Source organism: Argopecten irradians, chromosome 4 (genome assembly GCF_041381155.1).
Source record: "Argopecten irradians isolate NY chromosome 4, Ai_NY, whole genome shotgun sequence".
Classification (NCBI taxonomy): Eukaryota; Metazoa; Mollusca; class Bivalvia; order Pectinida; family Pectinidae; genus Argopecten; species Argopecten irradians.
In genome coordinates this window covers 30,610,445-30,630,118 of record NC_091137.1, presented here as the reverse complement: position 1 = coordinate 30,630,118, position 19,674 = coordinate 30,610,445, and the positions used below count along the sequence as shown (strand labels likewise).

Below are 19,674 nucleotides of genomic sequence, written 5' to 3'. Positions count from 1 at the left end.
CCTAGCCGGCCGGGGGTTCGATCCCCGGCACGGACGTGAAAAGGTCAGGGGTCACCTGCCCGATCACGTGGGTTTTCTCAGGACACTCCAGTTTCTTCCCACACTAAGACCCCTCGCGCGCTTACATCCGGGCCATCGGGAGTGATTTATATAAGTTGTATAACTGGTTTCTCAATCGATGTAAAATAAAGTTTGCATTTTTTATTTTATTTATATAACAACGGGTGTTCGTCAACAAAATATGTACATGATGATTTTGAAAGAACAATAAACGATCCTTATAATGGTAGTAACCGTTTAGTGAAGGACCTCTAGATATGTAATTTTAGCTGCTTAATCTAAGTGATGCAGATGTTTTCCCCGCGGGATCTCCGTTCTTTATTTGTTAAATACAATGTAGAGAAGGAATTTTTTCCCTATCTTTGATGTAGACCCTAACATGTTTATAGGTCTCATGATACTCTGGTGAGCGAGTCCACATATATATAAGCTGTTTACTAATTCACTTACGCATTTGACCATTTCTTTTCTGTATTACAATATATTTAGTGTGTCTAAATAACAAAATCGTTATACTAATACTGTATATCAACATGGCACATCATAACATAATTTAAACTAAGTAACCAAGACTGACGTTTAGACCCATTATGTGTTTGACGGCAAAAGTTCTACAGTGAAACTTGTCTTATCTGACACCTTTATGTACACCATTGATCGTAAGCTTTGGTGTATCGACTGTGCATGCTAAACGTTAATGATCCTAATGCGTATATCTTCGCTGCATTGGAACAAAATAACGTATTCAATCTCACACCGTGCATAGAATGCGGATCACTTTTCTAAAATTGTGCAAATTACTGTAAATGTGGAATTATTATTTATTCCGCTGTTATTGAATTTCCGCGAACACATCTACATTTGTACGTGCGGGCATGAGTAAACAGGGCTGGAGTAAATTTTGAATAATAGATGTATATTTGAGAAACTGACTAAGCGAAAATCTCTACACACGAAAATGTCAACAGATACAGTATATAGACACATTATATATTTAACCTGCGTTAGAAATAGGTGTGATTGTATCGATGCAATTTCTTTGTTGAAATCATGTGATCGGGTGGAGGTGTACTTATTCGGTGTCTCTGCTGATATGCTTCAGTGAGATAGCACTATAAAAAGAGTTCTATTATTACAAAAGAGACACAAAACGAATGTATCGCAGCCTCCCAAAATATACAGGCATTCATATAACGCAATAATATTGCATACATGGAAGGCGCTGTTCATTACTGACAAAGGCTGTTAAGAGCTCTGAGCAGACAAATACACACTTGTGAAAAATGATACACTGAACTAACACTTACTGTGTAGCCAATGTATGTATGTTAGTTGTAACAGCATAAAATGTTGTTTATATTGAAACACAATCCTATCACAAGTATGCCATAGTGACATTTCACAGAAAGGATTAAACACATGGAAATCGATATTCGCACCATATTCTATATTTGTTACTAAGATAACAAAACAAGGATCTAACCCATTCGTCCCTGAAACTGTCACAAAGGGCTGTTCCATGTTAGTGTAGGGTTCAAATGTGTTTTTAATCATAGTAAATGGGTTATCATATTGATGCACTATGCAAAGTTAATATACAAGACCGACGGCAGCAGCCATGCAGCGTGAATAGACCGACAGAAGGCGAAGTAATATGATGCTCTGAAGGATTCCACGCTTGTAGTATTCTATAATCATAAACATTATCTCCTGGGTGTTGTGTTTTTGTGTTTTTCTACGCCAGTATTGTATTTCTAACGCTAGACTTCCAGAGGCTCAGCTACACGATGACCTACTATCCGACATCAATGCTTATGTCCGACCTGTATCGGATATTACAAAGCCAGTGAACGTTAGCGTAGAATCATATCTACTTTCAATCATGGAAATTAATGAAAGAGAACGGGCAATGTCTTCAAAAGTTTGACTGGACCTCCGCGGTTCGATGAGCAATTGATATGTAATATTAGTAAATACGCTGGTATAAACAATACACGATTGCCGTTCAACAGGATATGGACATCGGACGTTTTAATACGCAATGAGGTTGGAAACGAAAAAGGACTGCAACATACCAGTTTTATAGATCCGGTAGTACTGTTCTATGGTAATGCAGTTTGGTGGCCTGGAAAAGATATGAAAACAACATGTGTAGTTGATAATACGAAACATCCTTTTGATGAACAGCATTGTATACTAGAAATCGGGAAATTGTATTCCAGTGATTCAAAGATTACCTTGAAATCAAAATCAAAGAAAATAGATACAATTTTTTTATGAGGAGAGCGAAGAGTGGGAACTAACAGACACCTATTTAAAGTTTGACACACGACTAGAAGGGGAGTATACTTTTAGTAAGAACTTATTTGTTGTCAAAGTAAAACGTAGGTCAGCATATTTCATTATTATTCTCCCAGTTCTTTTGATGTCAATTCTGAAAAAAACCATGTCGCGTGATACCGCTTGAAAGTGGTGAAAAGATAGGGATGTGTATGTCAATTTTCCTAACATTTGCTGTCTTCCTTTCGTTAGTGGGTAACTCTCTCCCTCAGTACTCAATCCACTTGCCTGCCTGTTTGTATCTACCTTGTGTTCCAGACGATTCCTGGAATACTTACTATCTCATCTGAGGTCTTAATTCTGAGGATATACCATAACCCTTGCAGTAGCTCACTCTTTAGTAAATTTGCATTCTTCGCTGCTTCCGCTTTAGGATTGTCGAGGACAAAAATTAAAGATCAAAGCAAAGAAGACAATGAGGAATCAAATAATATGTCAGAAGATGTTGTTGAAGAAGTTTGGGGAAAATTAGCTATACAGTTAGACTTTGTCTGTGGCTTGGCGATTGTGTGTTGTAACTTGATATTTACTCTTGGTTTCTTTTTATTTGTTGCAATATGATTCCAAATAATTGAACAAGCAATTTCTGAGGATCTATGGTGGTATAATAGTTCAATGATTATTAGATGATGTAACTAAATTTTCGAGACAAAAAAAATATTTTAACATTAAAACCAGGTAAATTTGCTTTTTGTAACAATTTTTTCGCAAAAATTGGTTATATCAGATCATAATATATATAAGTATATAAACTTATGCCAACTTTATGCATAATATCATGATTAAACAAAACAAAATAAATAAACAGTATGAAAGAAGTTAGCTAAGAAAAACGCCTACAACCCAGAGGTCCATCTGCCATCATAGGGGAGACAACTCTTGATAAAAAATTACACCAAAAACAGGACAAAAATACATAAAAAAGAGAGAGAGAAGTAAACCTAGGGTCGTGTTTTCGCTCCTTCGCCGTCGTATTATCGCTCCTTTGCCGTCGTGTTTTCGCTCCTTCGCCGTCGTGTTTTCGCTCCTTCGCCGTCGTATTATCGCTCCTTTGCCGTCGTGTTTTCGCTCCTTCGCCGTCGTATTATCGCTCCTTTGCCGTCGTGTTTTCGCTCCTTCGCCGTCGTATTATCGCTCCTTCGCCGTCGTGTTCTCGCTTCTTCGCTCCATCGCCGTCGTGTTTTCGCCCCTTCGCCGTCGTGTTCTCGCTTCTTCGCCCCTTCGCCGTCGTGTTCTCGCTTCTTCGCCCCTTCGCCGTCGTATTATCGCTCCTTCGCCGTCGTATTATCGCTCCTTCGCCGTCGTGTTTTCGCCCCTTCGCCGTCGTGTTTTCGCTCCTTCGCCGTCGTGTTCTCGCTTCTTCGCTCCATCGCCGTCGTGTTTTCGCCCCTTCGCCGTCGTGTTTTCGCTCCTTCGTCGTCGTATTAGGCCTATCGCTCCATCGCCGTCGTGTTTTCGCTTCTTCATACATGATCGATGGACAACCACACTTCTCCCGCACGGTATTTGTAAACCTAAAGAATTCGTTGGATGAGAATCGAAAGCGTAGTATCCGCCAGCTTTCTTAATAATGATGAACGTGTTTCTTTAAATGTAATAAAAGCGCCATGACTTTCAGGCTGGTTAAACACAGCATGTAATGCTTCATTCAGTGTGACAAACTGTATGCCCAAGTGTACCCTCTAGACGTTCTTGAAACTCGAACTGTTATTTTTTCCCATAACATTCCAACTCTCTTGGTATTTCATTTATTGACACGTATTCGTGGTGCATTGTGGAGCTCTGCTAAAGGAAACCATAAACCTCGTCGTCTTGAAACAATATTTGGTCCAGATCCGGACTCATCCACGTACTAACAGGCTTTTCTTTGATATATACAAGAGCTGCTAAACTGTTCAATACACGTTGTTTCCCTGCATTGTCTAAAAATCTTGGGAGTCCCTGATGAAAATTTCCCTGCTTTGATTCATGCATGTCCCTTTGTGTCTTAAAATTTTCAATATTTTTGTATGGCTGGCATTTATTCTCATATATTTACATTTTCACTGCAGTCCCACTATGTAACCTTACCAAGCGCAGTTGGCAGTCATATAGACAATGAACTTCAAGCGCTTACTATGACGTCATTATCATTGTGACGTCACAATTGTCGTGCCAGCGATCACGGAAGACGGCTGTTCAAATGGCTGTTCCATCCATGACGATAACGAATGATTAATTCATTATATATGCAAAATTCCTTGGGATTTCATCATAAAATTGTAACCAAATGTAAATATAAGCATTGAACGTCTTTCAGTTGGCATTCATAACCAATATGAATGCAAACTGGACAGAGGCAAATTCAACATGAAGCGCTAGCGCGCTTCATGGAATGTGCCTCTGTCCAGTTTGCATTCATATTGGCTATGAATGCCAACTTAAAGGCGTTCAATGCTTAAATAAATTGGCATTGTGTTTATTTATTGATTCAATACCTTCTGTCGAAGTCGATTTATTTGCAACTGATTTTACATAAACGCCTGGTCTTTTGGGTACGGTATTGCCATTGCCAAATTGTTTTGTGTGTTTTCGACATATATCCTTACCACTACATACAGCTGCCCGATTACAACCCGCAAATGTTTCAACATTTCCAACCGTTTCTTCATCGCATAACACCACGTCAAAATGGGCTCGATATATATGTATCAGATATAGGGCTTCTTGTTCTACATCTGTGTTTCGATCTACCTGTTTTGCTGGCAATTTCAATCAAGATGACAGATTCTCTTCATAGATGTACACATCGGTATCAAGAAAACCAGCAGCGGCCAATATTTCAATTTCTGTCGTCAATGTTCCGTTAACAGATTTATAACCAGATCCCAGGCGACTGTTGTATTGGTTGGCATCCTGAACCATGTGTAGAACGGTGTCGTGTCGATTTGTTCTATGGTGCTTTTCATCATTTCTTAGGCTATACGACAATGCTCTAAAAAAAGCAGTTACCATCACCAAGTATTTGTTTCGTTTGCCTAGGCTTACCCAATATAAATCATTTGTTTTTTTTCCTTTTTAGTGCGACAATGACTACCGATTTCCAATTTATTTGTCAATCTCTGTTGCATTCCGTTGGATAATGGATTAAAATAGAACACTGCAGGTCCAGTTTCACTTTCAAATTGAAAATCAACTGTTTGTTCAGAGTCTGCCGTTTCATCTCTTGTCTGTTCTGTGGTATCTCTGTTTGGACTACCAAAATACTCATGTGAATCATTGTGTTGAATGGATAACTGGTCTATTTTGTTTTCTATAACAATTTCATTTCTTTATTGGTAATGGAACGTGTTCGTTTTTCTTTAATGTTTTTTTTTTCAATTTACGTGGTGTTCTATATTTTCTCATCGAACTAACATTTTCTTTTTCAGAGTTTTCATTGTCTGCAGTGGGACACTTTTCTTCATTTTCATGAAGAATTGAAATATCTGTTACACGCTTACTCTCAGAATCTGTGCATTGTTTCTGTTTGTTTGATTTTCCTTTTAGTTTTCGTCTATTCTGTTTATTTAATGTTTCCAGTTTTTCTTAAAGGCCCACTACCTTTCCAGAGCAAAATTTAAAGGTTTCTAAAATCATAAATAACATAAGAAAATATATACGGATGGCCTAAGATGAGGTTACAACACCAAAATATGCAAGATTTCCTGCGTAATATATGATAACAGTTGGGTTTCATTTCGCTGTCTTGCCTTCTGCTGCAGTGATAATCAACTACCGCACGGTATTAAGGACGACGGCGGGAAACATAATACGACCCGCGTTATGAAAATTAATATCTTATTTATTTAAATGAATTGTTCAGAAGATGTTAAGTGTAGTATTACCGGTAAGTTGATAACTTTTGCGACTCTTTAAAATAATCGATCTCGTTTTACATTTACATTTTAAAAATTAAAAGCTGTTTTGGAAAGGTAGTGGGCCTTTAAAATGGTTTTAATTTCATGTTTTTGGTTTTAATTCTTCTGCGGTTGGTTGGTCTCTCGCAAGAATACCTTATTCGAGATTATCATGTTTTCCTTTAGTATGTTTCACCTTTTGCTTTGAAATGTCAATAGCTACGTTTTCCTCAGACCTTTTATTCATTTTAAGTTTTCTTAATTTTGTATCTGCCTTTGCAGTGATCAACATTATATTGAAGCGTTGCTTGTGTTTGCGTTTCGGCGTTTAAGTAGGATTATTTCCACCCGAAGGTGGTTTGTCAACTTTTCTTAAGGATGTAGCGTCCTCACTAGCAAATTCAACTTTTTTTTTAACGAGGTAGCATCCCCACTAGTCACCTCAGCAGTTTTTTTAACGAGGTGGCATCCTCATTAGTTAACTCAGCAGTTTTGTTAACGAGGTAGTATCCCAACTAGTTAACTCAGTAGCTTTTTTAACGAGGTAGCATCCTCCGGTGTCTCAGAAAGTAGTATCCTCTTCGTCACCAAACCCTTCCGCCTTCTTTCGAGGCAATCTGAATCTGTAAAACTGTAAAATCTATCTATTATAAATTCAACAAAAGCAATTCAAAATTGCAAGACACAAAAATCAATGGTAGAAAAAACAGGGTGTTAGATAAACCTTTTTTTAGAATAAACTGTTATATGCCATCTATAGTCTTTATTATTCTGTTAATGAAGAAAAGAGTAGGATATTTTTTATTCGCAATAAAAATTGAATGCATCAAACTATCTACATTTGTATAATGGTTTTGTTGAAAAAGAAATGCTGTCCTAAAGAACCTCTTCCACGAACTTTGGAAATTCACCCACGAAGCAATATCATCAAAACTAAATGTTATACATGTATGTAGTAATATTAGTGCAAACCTTTTAAATACGTTTAAAAAATTGCAGGGGGCTGTGCTATGGCCAAATTAAAGTTACCCATTGGAAGGGTGTGACAGGGTTCCCTCTTTTATCCAAAACGGTACCAAATGGTCGTCATAAGAAAATGGTTTGAAGATAGTGTATCACGAGAAGTAAATTACAATACGAAAGCATGATGGAAGTACAATAGATCAAAATCAAAATGGCCCTACAGGCAGGGCGATATAATTTTACCTGCTGCCTATATTGAATTATCGTAAAAGGCGACTATATTCAGGATTTTTTTCTCTTCTTCCTAACTTTATTCTTTCTAACATCTCCCTTGACAACGCCTCACTATTGGCCTTATGTGAAGCGCTCGTCGCTATGTTGGTGTGTCACAGCCAGGGAACAGTCTCCTTTTACGTCTCCTCTGACTCCGCCGGTCCAATCAAGCCCAAACTCACACAAGATATTCCACACTTATCACCGCAACCAATTCTTGTCGATTCAAATACAAATATGGCCGCAATGACGTCACTTTCGGTTTAACCTAGACAGTCATAACTCGTTAACCACTGAGCCAATTTCTTTCATTTTGTTATATGTTATGTATTATAGCATACTGAGACACTTTGTAATTATTCATTTTTCTCTAAAATATCAACTTCCGGTTGATCATTGACTCAAAATAAAAAAAATCGCCGTTTCCGATGAAAATTACGAAAACAAGTTGTCAAGTTCTATATGTAATAGAGGCTTGATAATGTGCATGAAGTATGCTTAGGTAGTTGACTATCGGGTTTGAAAAAATAAACGACCTTGACCTTCATCCAAGGTCACAGAGTTCTTGTGATTGTAGAGCTATAAAAATGATCCAGTGAAAATACAGCTCATTGAGACAACAGTAGCTCGTTCCAAATAGCCAATTTCTTTTATATTGGATATGTTATGTAGAATTGAAAGCGAATCAATTAACTTACTGACCACTTTTCTGTTATACGTGAACTTTCGGTTGTAAATAAGGGTCAAAGTTCAAAAGTGCAATTTTTTGACAAAATCATTATGAAATCTTTTTTTGAAATTCTAAAAGGCATAGGCGGTTAGACACCTAATATTAGGCATGTAGCATGCTGACATAATTGCATACCATGTTTTTCAATATGATTGACTTTGATCTATATTCAAGGTCACAGGGGTCAACACATCTAAAATATTCAATTGAATTTATCTGAAGTTCTGGAAGGCCTAGAGACCTAATATTAGGCCTGTAGGATCCTGAAATGAAAGGCTGCCAAGTTCGTTGATATTAATGACCTTGACCTTCATTCAAGGTCACGTGGGTTGAAAATCTCACAGATGTTGCACACTTGTTTTAATTTACAGGGTATCTGGCGTGATTTTTTTCAAATGGAGAAAGGACAAAGAAAGACAACTCTTAAGAAATACCAAAAAACAAGCGAGATTGATTTTCAAACCATATGCTAGATATGTTAATTTGATACGAGTAATCTCTTTTTGTGCCATGTAACTTTTTATTCAGATGTTTTGCTCTTTTGCAAAAAAAAATAGATACCCTCTTTGGAGAATGACAGTTTCTAGTTTTAATTAGATTGGATGGCACTTGATCAACCTTCTCCTCCCCACATTAGACATTTGAGCGGTAAATATTATCCAAATTTCTTTTGGCTCTCCGTAAAATGTCCAAATACTAACGTTGAACTACAGTATTAAATCCATCATAATCATTTTGCTCGTTTTTGCTTTTTCTTAAGAAAGCAAACTTGTAGTTAATAGCATGTTTTTGCCCGAGTTTCTAGAAAGGATAGCCAAATTGAATGCCCGATAGAAATTAAATGACCATCTCGATGCATAGCACGTTATATGGCACCCCAGTATTGGAGTGACAACCAAATAAATGAAACAAAATTAAGGTCATGTATGTATTGATAATATCAGAGTAGCTTCCATTTGTTTCACTCCCATCGTCGGCAGTACAAATTGCTGTATATAATTATAAGCCGTCGTCTTCCATGAAGTAGGCAAGTTTCCGCATAGTCAAGTAAAAAAATAACCCTCCCCCCGAAAGTCGAGCACGTGTGTGTAGGTCTTAATCGTATCTCATTAAATACAGCTGACTATCTTCAGTTTATTTATTCTTTGGTCTTTGAACCTCGACCCGTCCTTCATAAAAAGGCGTTTCATTTTAAGTGTGTTTCAAAGGTGTTTTTTCAGCATTCAAAATGCAATAAATATAATATTTATAGTCGATATGTAATTATTTCATTTGATTTTTTTTTTCAATAAGATTTTAGTCTCTTTCATAATTTCATTTTCCTTTTTTTAACAAACCATAATTATAATTTTGTTATAATATCTGGTATACACATTTATTTTAATGATATACCGCTAGTCAGATTGGCAGGACGACATGCTGACTATGACGTTTGAAATTTTGAACTCTCTTCTAAAAAAAACACACACAAAAAAACATACGAGCAAACAAAAACCAGTGCAATGTATATTCTTCTATACTTATGTATTTAAGGATTAAAGTCTCTTTCTGGTGGTTCTATCGAAGGATAAAGTTGAGTAGGGTATCGATATTTGGAATGGGCCGCGAAGCGGTCCATGAAACAAATATCGATACCCTACTCAACTTTATCCTTCGATAGAACCACCAGAAAGAGACTTTAATCCTTATATTTACAGTCTTAACTATTATTTTCGTAGCTCAAAATTTACCCTTATTAGTGTTTATGGCATTTATAAGACTAAAATTGAATTATATCGTTTGGTTCCGACAGGCATTTGGAACAGCCACTCGAAGTTGCGGAAATTCCCGCCAAATTATCAATGAACATACAAATAAAATGAGTTCCGTCTGATGAAGCATATATATGGGGTTTTCCCGGTATGAAACTATAAATCGTTTTATTTATCTGTTGTTAAAAACACCGTGGTGCAAAGCACTTTGGATTTAATCTTTTACTTCGTATGATTACACACGCTTACATAATTCATAACGTGGCAGGATATTTAACGTAGTTGTGACGCGGCGTCCGATTCAAACCGCCTGTGTCAAGGAGGTGTGACAAACAGAGAGTTTTTTCAATTTTGTGATCACTTGAGTTCTACTTAATCAGTTCACGTTTGAAATTACTTGAATACACGGATGTTTACATAGTTCAATGTCATTATTTCCGGATTTTGGAGATTTTCAAATGCATCGGACGTCGTTTCGAGGAACATGTACAAACACAGGTAGGCCCACTACTGTAAACGTTTACCGCTCTCAAAATATTAGCATATATTTATATTGGTGTTTCAAACACTTCAATAAATATTAGAGATATCTATTACAAGTATTGTAAAGCTACAATTGTAGGATTCCATTTCATTCATATTTCGAAACACCCAAACGTACATTGTGTAAGTAGATAACGTACAGGACTTGTCTGTCCCCCGAGGCGAACAAAAATGCATTATCGTGCTAGGTCGTTTTGGTTAAACTTATGCAACTCAAAGACTGATGTTGTCCTAACATATCTTATCCATTTGCGTACAACCAAATATGTTAAAAATACAAATAGGATGTAGATCTACATGTTGTAGCGAACAACACAGACTCACCGACACACATGTAAACATTGCGACGTCATCGGAATGTGCAAAACTGTACATTGTACAACAGTGTTTATTTATCATACGCACGGAAGCATTGCTCAAAGGTACGGTAGTAACATAAACAATGTAGCTTTTCTACATTTGTATTTACACACGTACATGTATATGTGTTAAAACCTATTTTGATACATGTACATGTTCATCGAACCTACGTTCGGTACTGAAAACACCAAAAGGTTCTGATTTGGACCACCATAAATTCATCCGCACGGCTCCAAATTGCGCGTGACATACTCAATCTATCGAGAAATAAAGTTGAGTAGCCTTTGGTTGAAATCAACGGGGGTTATACTATCAATTCACTACTGACTGTAAATATATGACGTATATAATTGACCAAACATCCTCCCGAGTCTCATATAATGAAATACCAAATAGTTACTTTCATAATGTGTTCTTTTTAACAAAAATGAATAATAAATGAAAAGTTTCAGATATATTACACTTGCACTACGTGGCTTTCGTAGATAATATATCTGGAACTGGCATTTGACCTAACCCTATAATCCTTATCTAGGAGTCGCGTTTCTAGTGTTCTCTAACAATCTGCTCTAACTCCCAAGGTAGGTATACGTGGTGTCCTTATAGTATTCTACATTCACATGGCAATTAATTTCTATAATTTAGGCAGTACAATTGTCTCTCCTTTTACAAATTTCCTGCCTAATGGCCAATAAATTTGTAAAAGAAAAGACATTTGTACTTTTTAAATTTCATTTTTGTCTCCTTCTGGGGGTCGATTGATTGATAACTGAATTTCTGTATTGTCAATCCTAAATCCTATAAAATGTGATACTGATAAATCTTTGCACTCAGTATTCGGATGTAACACCATAATCCTCGTCCATTAACTTAAACTTCCGCACTTTTGAATTTCGTTTTTTTAAACAATCTTCGAACGAAGTATTTGTAACAATATTTTACTGAAGAATTTCTTACTGGTGTGTCAGTATGCATTAGTTGTCAATGCCAATATACGTGAGGTAATTATTATGCCGTTCTTTATGGCCGCCTTACGGCCTATATGAAGACGATAGAACGACAGAATAATTAAGACTATATGTGAGGATACGGACATTTCATCGCATAATCCATGTCAGTAATTGTAAAACTATGAGTAACGACTAGTATATGCAAACTGAGGTCATTAAACCTGATTCCTAACCTGATTCTAGGTCAGGAATCTGGTCCGACAGGCAGGATATCAAACCGGAATAAGGTCGGGATCAGGCCAGAATCAGGGTCACAATCAGGTCGGAATCAGCTTAGGAATCAGGCAGGAATAAGGTTGGAATCAGACTAGAAATCCAGTTCGAATCAGGCTAGGAATGAGGTCGGAATCAGGCTTTGAATCAGGCTGGTATAAGGTGGGAAAAGGACAGGATGAGATCACGTGACATATTCTATAAAAGACATCCTTTAACCAGAGGTATTCAGTCGAATGGTGCAAAGACAGATAGACCTCGTCAGGATTGAGTACCGTTCAATGGCTGCTTTAAACAAAAGTCCACTTAATGTTTAAATGCATCAAGCACGTGTATGATGCAATAAAATCGAAATTTGATACCATATATTATATACCTAGATAAAACTATCTGTAAAGCAGTTTACAGACCTTAATACGATTAAAGTGCGGACAGCCAATATAGCAACGATTCATTTACAATAGAAATGGATTTTAAGTTCATAGATACAAGTTCATGCTACTTTTCTGCTTTTGTATGATACCAGTTTGTAAAGGCCTATAGTGCTCTAAGGAGATCGTGACATAATTGATGATCGTATTTTTGAAAACTATCGAGAGCTGGCAGGCTAGGGTGCTTGTGTCATGTTTGGTTTTAATTACGTAGTAATTTGTAAAGGTCTCGATCTATTGCCACAGGAGTAACTTTATAATTGTATTCATAATGCCAACTCTGTGGGTATCATCGGATTAGCTTCGATAAAACTAGCGACATTATACCTATAGGCCTGCCTAGGACATTAGGTAGTTTACAACATCTCACATCTCATTTGGTGTTTTGGTTTGAAATGGAGAACGCATCACAGGCGAATTTCTCCACAGAAGAGTTGTGTTATTATAACATAATTCTTCAAGGGGGCAATGGTTTTGAATATTCCAAACATTTGAAATTACACAAGAAATTTCCCTTAATAAGTTAATATTATCAATTCACAAAAGAATACGAGGTAGGAATATGCCGCTTCTACCATCAAATGTAAAAGACGTTAAAACCATTATTACAATGGTCCAAGATGCTTCTTTATAATCATAATAAACAACAACAACAACAACAACAACAACAAAAACACCAAAAAAACATTACTGAATTACTGTCTGTATGGGAAACCATATGATATAATGATCCATTTTAATCCTATTGCTTTTTGTTTGCAAAAGACAGCTTATTAACAGTAATTAAACAAGAACCACAAAGCAAGATATAATAAACATTTTAATGATGCAAAAATCAACATATTTAACAGTGCAAACTTTGATATAATGCAAGTTGTGTTAAAAAACTACAATGGAGGTAATTTTATTATAGGCAACATGCATTGTCATTTTGACACATTTCAAATCATAATTCTATACAAAAAAAAAAAAAAAAAAAAAAACGGAAAAAAATATAGATTAGTTATTAAGCAACACCGCTTTTTTGATACTGTTTTAAACTTCATAACACAAATGAAGTGACCAACCAATGACCTAAATAAGACCTCAAGCAGCACGTCTTCTCGGGATGGAATTTCAATTCAAATATATCTCCAGAACAACATGAAAAGAATTAGGACAAAATAATTGTATAGTATTGACCTAGCAATGACCCATCAAATAAATACTTCAAGCAAAACTTGTGCTCAGTGTGAAATTTGCTAAAAACATATAATAGTTCACACACGGACAAACAGAGCAACAAGATGATTAAAATGTAGAAATGATTACAAAGTTGAGTAATTGAGAATGAGATTGATGTAAATTTGAAAGACGATCAAAAATTCAGAAGGTATGAAATATGTGGATTTAAAAGTGGTATTTAATAGAAATACCAACCTGTCGAAGATTGAATCAACGCGTTGGGAAACTGTAAAATTACTCAGTTCTAATGAAATCGAGTATGTTGATATCGAAGAAGTTAAATTAGAGAAGAAAATAACACTCAAAAAGCACAAATACAATCTCCGAAGCAGAGAAAAACAGGGAAGTAAAAGCCTTATAGAAAGTGTAATCAAATTTATCTAAGTATTACTTACCAGTTGTTTAAAAGGTATGTATGCCTACGCTAATAGACAGGTGTCAATCAAAACCTACATAGGTTACCACCCACATCATACTGTTAGAAGTGCCACATCATTATCGAATAGTAACATATATCAAAATGTCTCAAGACATTTTTTTATAAACATTTTTTACAAAAGAGTCGGGGATGATCTAATTAATGTTGAACTATAGTTATTTGTTTGTTGTTAATAATTCAAGAGTGATTAATTAAACAAAATTTTAAAATGTTTAATTAATTGTAGTACAAAATAACAGTAATTTATTTAAAGGGACAATTCACTCACGCTAATTCTTTTACATAACCAAGAAGCAAAATATGGCATAAATGTATTGTTCTACATTTCTTATGAAACATATAACATAAGATATTGACAAATTCCACGTCATTGTTTAGTATTTTAATTGATACCGTTGTAATTACAAATCGTTGATCAATACGATTAAGCAGGTACAATATGTACGCTGTACCAATATCCGAGCCAAAGTCACGCACGTTAAACAAATGAACTACATAACCACTGTGGAGGTGATATAATGATTTTTTAGGCAAGAAAATTCACCTAATAAGGTAAAACATTTCTGTCAGAGCGATTTGAGCTGTTCTAGACAAAAGTAGCATTACTCTACGAGCAAGGGACTGGGTTCGGCATACAAGATATTCGACCACAATTTGTAATGGCGGACAGCGAGTGAGTTTGAACATTTCACACGCATTTCATCACCATGGGATTTTCTGACATATCACAGTAAAACCGACTGATCTAATTCCCATTTGAATTGGGGGTTTCCGTTATATATACAAATTTTAATGTTCTCGTAGAATGAATTGTCCCTTTAAAGTTAATGATTTTTAAGAGTGATTATTTAAATACAATTTCGTCTTAAAGCTCCTTAAAAATAACAACCAGTTATTTATCTGTCATATATTTATTATATTCCAATTTTATAAACCTGCAAACCCTCGTTCATTAAACTGTATATCAATTTCTACTCTTTATACCAGAGTGCCAATTAATATTCAGAATTTAAAGATGGCCATTTACTATAAAATACAATATTTCTTAATGTTATTTTTAAATCCAAATACTGATGTACAAATCATAAAAACACAAGTATATAAAAGTTTCATTTTATAATTTGAAGAAAACCTTTACATTTAATTAATTATTAAAACACCAGTATGAGCTAAGACCCTCGTTCATGTTTTGCACTCAAACAAAAATGTGTTTTTTTTAATAACATCGAATAACATACAAATTATTATATACATATTAAACAGGTGTGAGATAAAAGATGTCTTTGTTTTGTAATGACTGAGAGCATATAGCTATCGCAGAGATTTGACAGGATCCATCATTTGTCGTCAAAAGCACATACGCCAGATTTGTTGATGTTATACACATACCATTGGTGTCTATTGCTTCTGATACTATGCATTTCACGCATTTTTTTTTTTTTTTTTTTTTGAAGAAACATTCTCTATACATTTCGTGGCGCAAGTCACTCTTAATGGTAGCTTTAGCAATGTATTTAGCTACCTGTTTTTCTTTAAAAAGATTAGCAGTGATTCTCATGTTTTCAAACGTAAAACTTTCAGGTGTTGCATATCGAAAGCTGTACATTTTAGCACGAAGTCCTATAAATTCTGATTGTGACCCTGATTCTGGCCTGATCCCGACCTTATTCCGGCTTGATTTCCTGCCTGTCGGACCTGATTCCTGACCTAGAATCAGGTTAGGAATCGGGTTCGAATCAGGTTTAATGACCTCAGTTTGCATTTACTACGACCATAATCATTTTTTCACTTGTTCTGTTTTTATATTAACGAGGTAACCATTTCAAACTTTAGATAAAGATGCAGCCACTATCACTCATCATCGGGTTGTGCCTTGTCACGTGAGTATAAAGTTTCAGTAGAATATGATTTTATATTTAATTCAGATACTCTTGTGTTTACTTCTTAACATGGAAGAGAGAAAAATAATAGTACATTCCTTAAATATCCCCTTGTAAGTTGCACTTAGTTACCCATTGAACTAATTTTCATGAATATTTTTTATCACTTGACTGCAAATTTTCGGACATTAAACTCAAGCTCCCATATGTGCTGTGTTGGTTAACTTTCCTACATGTTATAAGTGTTATCTCCCCTGTCACATACTGTTTACCTCCCCGGCTATGTGATATCATCTCCCCTTTTACGATTCTCTCCCTTTACAGAGGCTCACTAGCCGCACATAGTCACGGATCCAATCTTAACCATGACAGTCCGGAAGCGCGTGAACTTTTCCTACTGGCTGATCTTGACCACGACTATATGCTCTCCACAGCCGAACTTCACGGCGTATTCCTCGACTTCGATATGAACAGTGAGTCGTGATGTTGTACTTCTTGTCAAAAACGGAATAATTTGATCTGCAAAGATAGATACATGTATATTAAGCTCGTTTAAGTTAAATACAATTATTAAAGTCCTAATTTTCATTCGAAGATCGTGACAACTATCAATCAGCCTCTCATGTCAGGGACATGAAGTTATTTTTTATTTCAACTACGCATACCTCATCAAAGCATTTTTAGAATACAAAATATTTTCCACGTGACATATTGTAGATGACACAAACGTGACAGCGGACGAGTTCTTGGCTGATTGGTTGGCCCGTAAGTTGGGAGACTCCATAGAGGCTGTGGTGCTGTTTCACCATCTTGATGTCAACCATGATGGCGTCATCCACGAGTCTACCGACCTGCCCTGGATTATCCACTTCTTCGACCGTGACCGTGAGTTTGCGACACATTCATATATAACATTAGATATGTTCTGATTTTCCACTACTAAAATAAGAAAGTATTCTCATTGGCTAATATATGGTCACATGGGGTTCGTTATTTTTAGAAACATTGAAGCAATATTTCTTTTATGACGTTATTGCTTAAACGTTGAGTTATTCAGGTTGATGTCATAAGGACATCGTTCTTCTTGTAATAAGACTCCCTCGGTCTTTATTTTAGATTCTACTAAGGCGGTATACAACCGTATGGACTGAATCAAATGTCTATAAGTTATAAATATTCTATAGGGATCGGCCACTATATTCCAAACCATTGTTAGACCAAGTTGCAGTTTTAATTTGACATTGCAGACTTATTTTGATCTACAACAGAAACAATCTGATTAAAATCATATCTTGCTTCTCACGCCGTTCCGATAAACGTTCTCTCTGTTGCATCAAGAGATCTCGATGCAAAGAGAGAAGGTTTATCGGAACGGCTTGAGAATCGATATATGGTTTTAATCAGATTGCAATAGTTATATAATTACCTCCCGTAGTTTCATTGATTACGCATGCACTAAACTTTGCTTTCTTGAACTTTACTTTCTTTTAACCCGTACAGGGATATCCGCAATTTTATCTGTGTGAGATTTTTTCCATCTCGAGATCTTTACGCATGCTCACATAGGGTAAGAGAAAAAGAATCATTCATTATCTTTGGAGTCAAGACGGTCTCAACTCTCGGGATATGCTTTTTAAACTGTCAAACACTCGACAAAGCCTCGTGTTTGAGAACTTAAAGATGCTCCACCGCTGACAAATGTTATTTTTTCAATATCAAAAACAGGAGCAGACGATTAAGTATTTTTCTTCAGTTACAAAAATTACTTACTTTGCACCATTACCACCATTGAACAGTTTGAGCTTCTCATTTTACTTCAAGTTAAAAATATTGAAAATAATTAATTGCATCCCGAAAAAAAATCCGTTGCACTATATCCTATATGAAATTAAGTAATGATTGCGCATGCACAAAAGCTAAGATAAATTATTTTATTTTTTGTGATAATAAGACATAAATCTACACGATTAAACACCAATTATTTTTCAAATCATGGATATTCATTTATGATCTGTCGGCGGTGGAGCATCTTTGATAATCTAACCCCTCAGGTTGAGATTCTCCGGTCTAACCCAAAAGGGGGTGGAAAATTCTATTAATCCTTATTCTGAGTTGAATAAGTGTTTTTTACAGTGACTTTGCTATATGTTGGCGTGTTTCTGTAACTAGATAACACGTACCATTTTGTTGATACTTTTTTTCTGTTACCATACAGAGACAATTGTTTGTAGTTACCATTGTTTGTAGTTACCATTGTTTGTAGTTACCATTGTGTGTAGTTACCATTGTTTGTAGTTACCATTGTTTGTAGTTACCATTGTTTGTAGTTACCATTGTTTGTAGTTACCATTGTTTGTAGTTACCATTGTTTGTAGTTACCATTGTGTGTAGTTACCATTGTTTGTAGTTACCAATTGTTTGTAGTTATCATTGTTTGTAGTTACCATTGTGTGTAGTTACCATTGTTTGTAGTTACCATTGTTTGTAGTTTCCATTGTTTGTAGTTACCATTGTTTGTAGTTACCATTGTGTGTAGTTACCATTGTTTGTAGTTACCATTGTTTGTAGTTACCATTGTGTGTAGTTACCATTGTTTGTAGTTACCATTGTTTGTAGTTACCATTGTTTGTAGTTACCATTGTTTGTAGTTACCATTGTTTGTAGTTACCATTGTTTGTAGTTACCATTGTTTGTAGTTACCATTGTTTGTAGTTACCATTGTTTGTAGTTACCATTGTTTGTAGTTACCATTGTTTGTAGTTACCATTGTTTGTAGTTACCATTGTTTGTTGTTACTATTGTTTGTAGTTACCATTGTTTGTTGTTACTATTGTTTGTAGTTACCATTGTTTGTAGTTTCCCTTATTTTTAGTTACCATTGTTTGTAGTTACCATTGTTTGTAGTTACCATTATTTTTAGTTACCATTGTTTGTAGTTACCATTGTTTGTAGTTACCATTATTTTTAGTTACCATTGTTTGTAGTTACCATTGTTTGTAGTTACCATTATTTTTAGTTACCATTGTTTGTAGTTACCATTGTTTGTAGTTACCATTGTTTGTAGTTACCATTGTTTGTAGTTACCATTGTTTGTAGTTACCATTGTTTGCAGTTACCATTGTGTGTAGTTACCATTGTGTGTAGTTACCATTGTTTGTAGTTACCATTGCTCCTTACGATATTTTCTGTTGTAGATGACGGTTTTATATCTCAAGCTGAATTTGTTGTCCAGTGGGTCAAGATCATGATGTCCACTCCTTCATAAAATACGCCGAGTCAAAATGGTTTGTTATTGACGAATGAATAAACAAAAATAAACAAAATCTCCCGTGATTTTATGTTTCTGTAGAATGACAAAATTGTCTGGACATTTGATGTTACAAATAATGCTTTTTGCAAGTTTAAGTGCCAGCTGGTGCTCAAAATCTCTTGCAATTTTGGAGTTATCTCCCCTACTGACAAAAAAAATGCCCATGTATTCACTGATTGAAAATATGCTTAAATACAAGAATTCTTTGTAATTTATTACACATATGATATAATACATATGGAACTCTTTGAAATTTGTAAGTTTGATAT

At 35.5% G+C, this 19,674-nt stretch overlaps 1 protein-coding gene and 1 pseudogene across 3 annotated transcripts; both read left to right on the top strand.

Moving 5' to 3' along the window:
- The first annotated feature begins 1,018 nt into the window (after positions 1–1,018).
- LOC138322229 (acetylcholine receptor subunit beta-like 1) lies at positions 1,019–2,961 on the top strand (annotated as a pseudogene).
- A 7,198-nt stretch (positions 2,962–10,159) lies between these two features.
- Positions 10,160–19,420, top strand: LOC138321257 (uncharacterized). Of its 3 annotated transcripts, none has more exons than XM_069264807.1 (5): positions 10,160–10,318; positions 16,049–16,095; positions 16,420–16,568; positions 16,813–16,980; positions 19,290–19,420. In XM_069264807.1, the coding sequence occupies exons 2-5, from the start codon at positions 16,055–16,057 to the stop codon at positions 19,358–19,360; spliced, it is 429 nt and encodes a 142-aa protein (XP_069120908.1). In that variant the 5' UTR covers positions 10,160–10,318; positions 16,049–16,054; the 3' UTR covers positions 19,361–19,420. The 3 variants fall into 3 exon arrangements, with proteins under 3 accessions (XP_069120908.1, XP_069120906.1, XP_069120905.1); XM_069264805.1 differs by lacking the exon at positions 10,160–10,318 and adding an exon at positions 10,346–10,493; XM_069264804.1 differs by lacking the exon at positions 10,160–10,318 and adding an exon at positions 11,428–11,479.
- Positions 19,421–19,674: the final 254 nt, after the last annotated feature.

What these genes read in the sequence shown, in the direction of transcription:
- LOC138321257 (XM_069264807.1), top strand. Translation starts at nt 16,055, where the DNA reads ATGCAGCCACTATCACTCATCATCGGGTTGTGCCTTGTCAC. An exon ending in ATCGGGTTGTGCCTTGTCAC is followed by an intron (nt 16,096 to 16,419) that starts GTGAGTATAAAG and finishes CTCCCTTTACAG; the next exon opens with AGGCTCACTAGCCGCACATA. An exon ending in CCACTTCTTCGACCGTGACC is followed by an intron (nt 16,981 to 19,289) that starts GTGAGTTTGCGA and finishes TTTCTGTTGTAG; the next exon opens with ATGACGGTTTTATATCTCAA.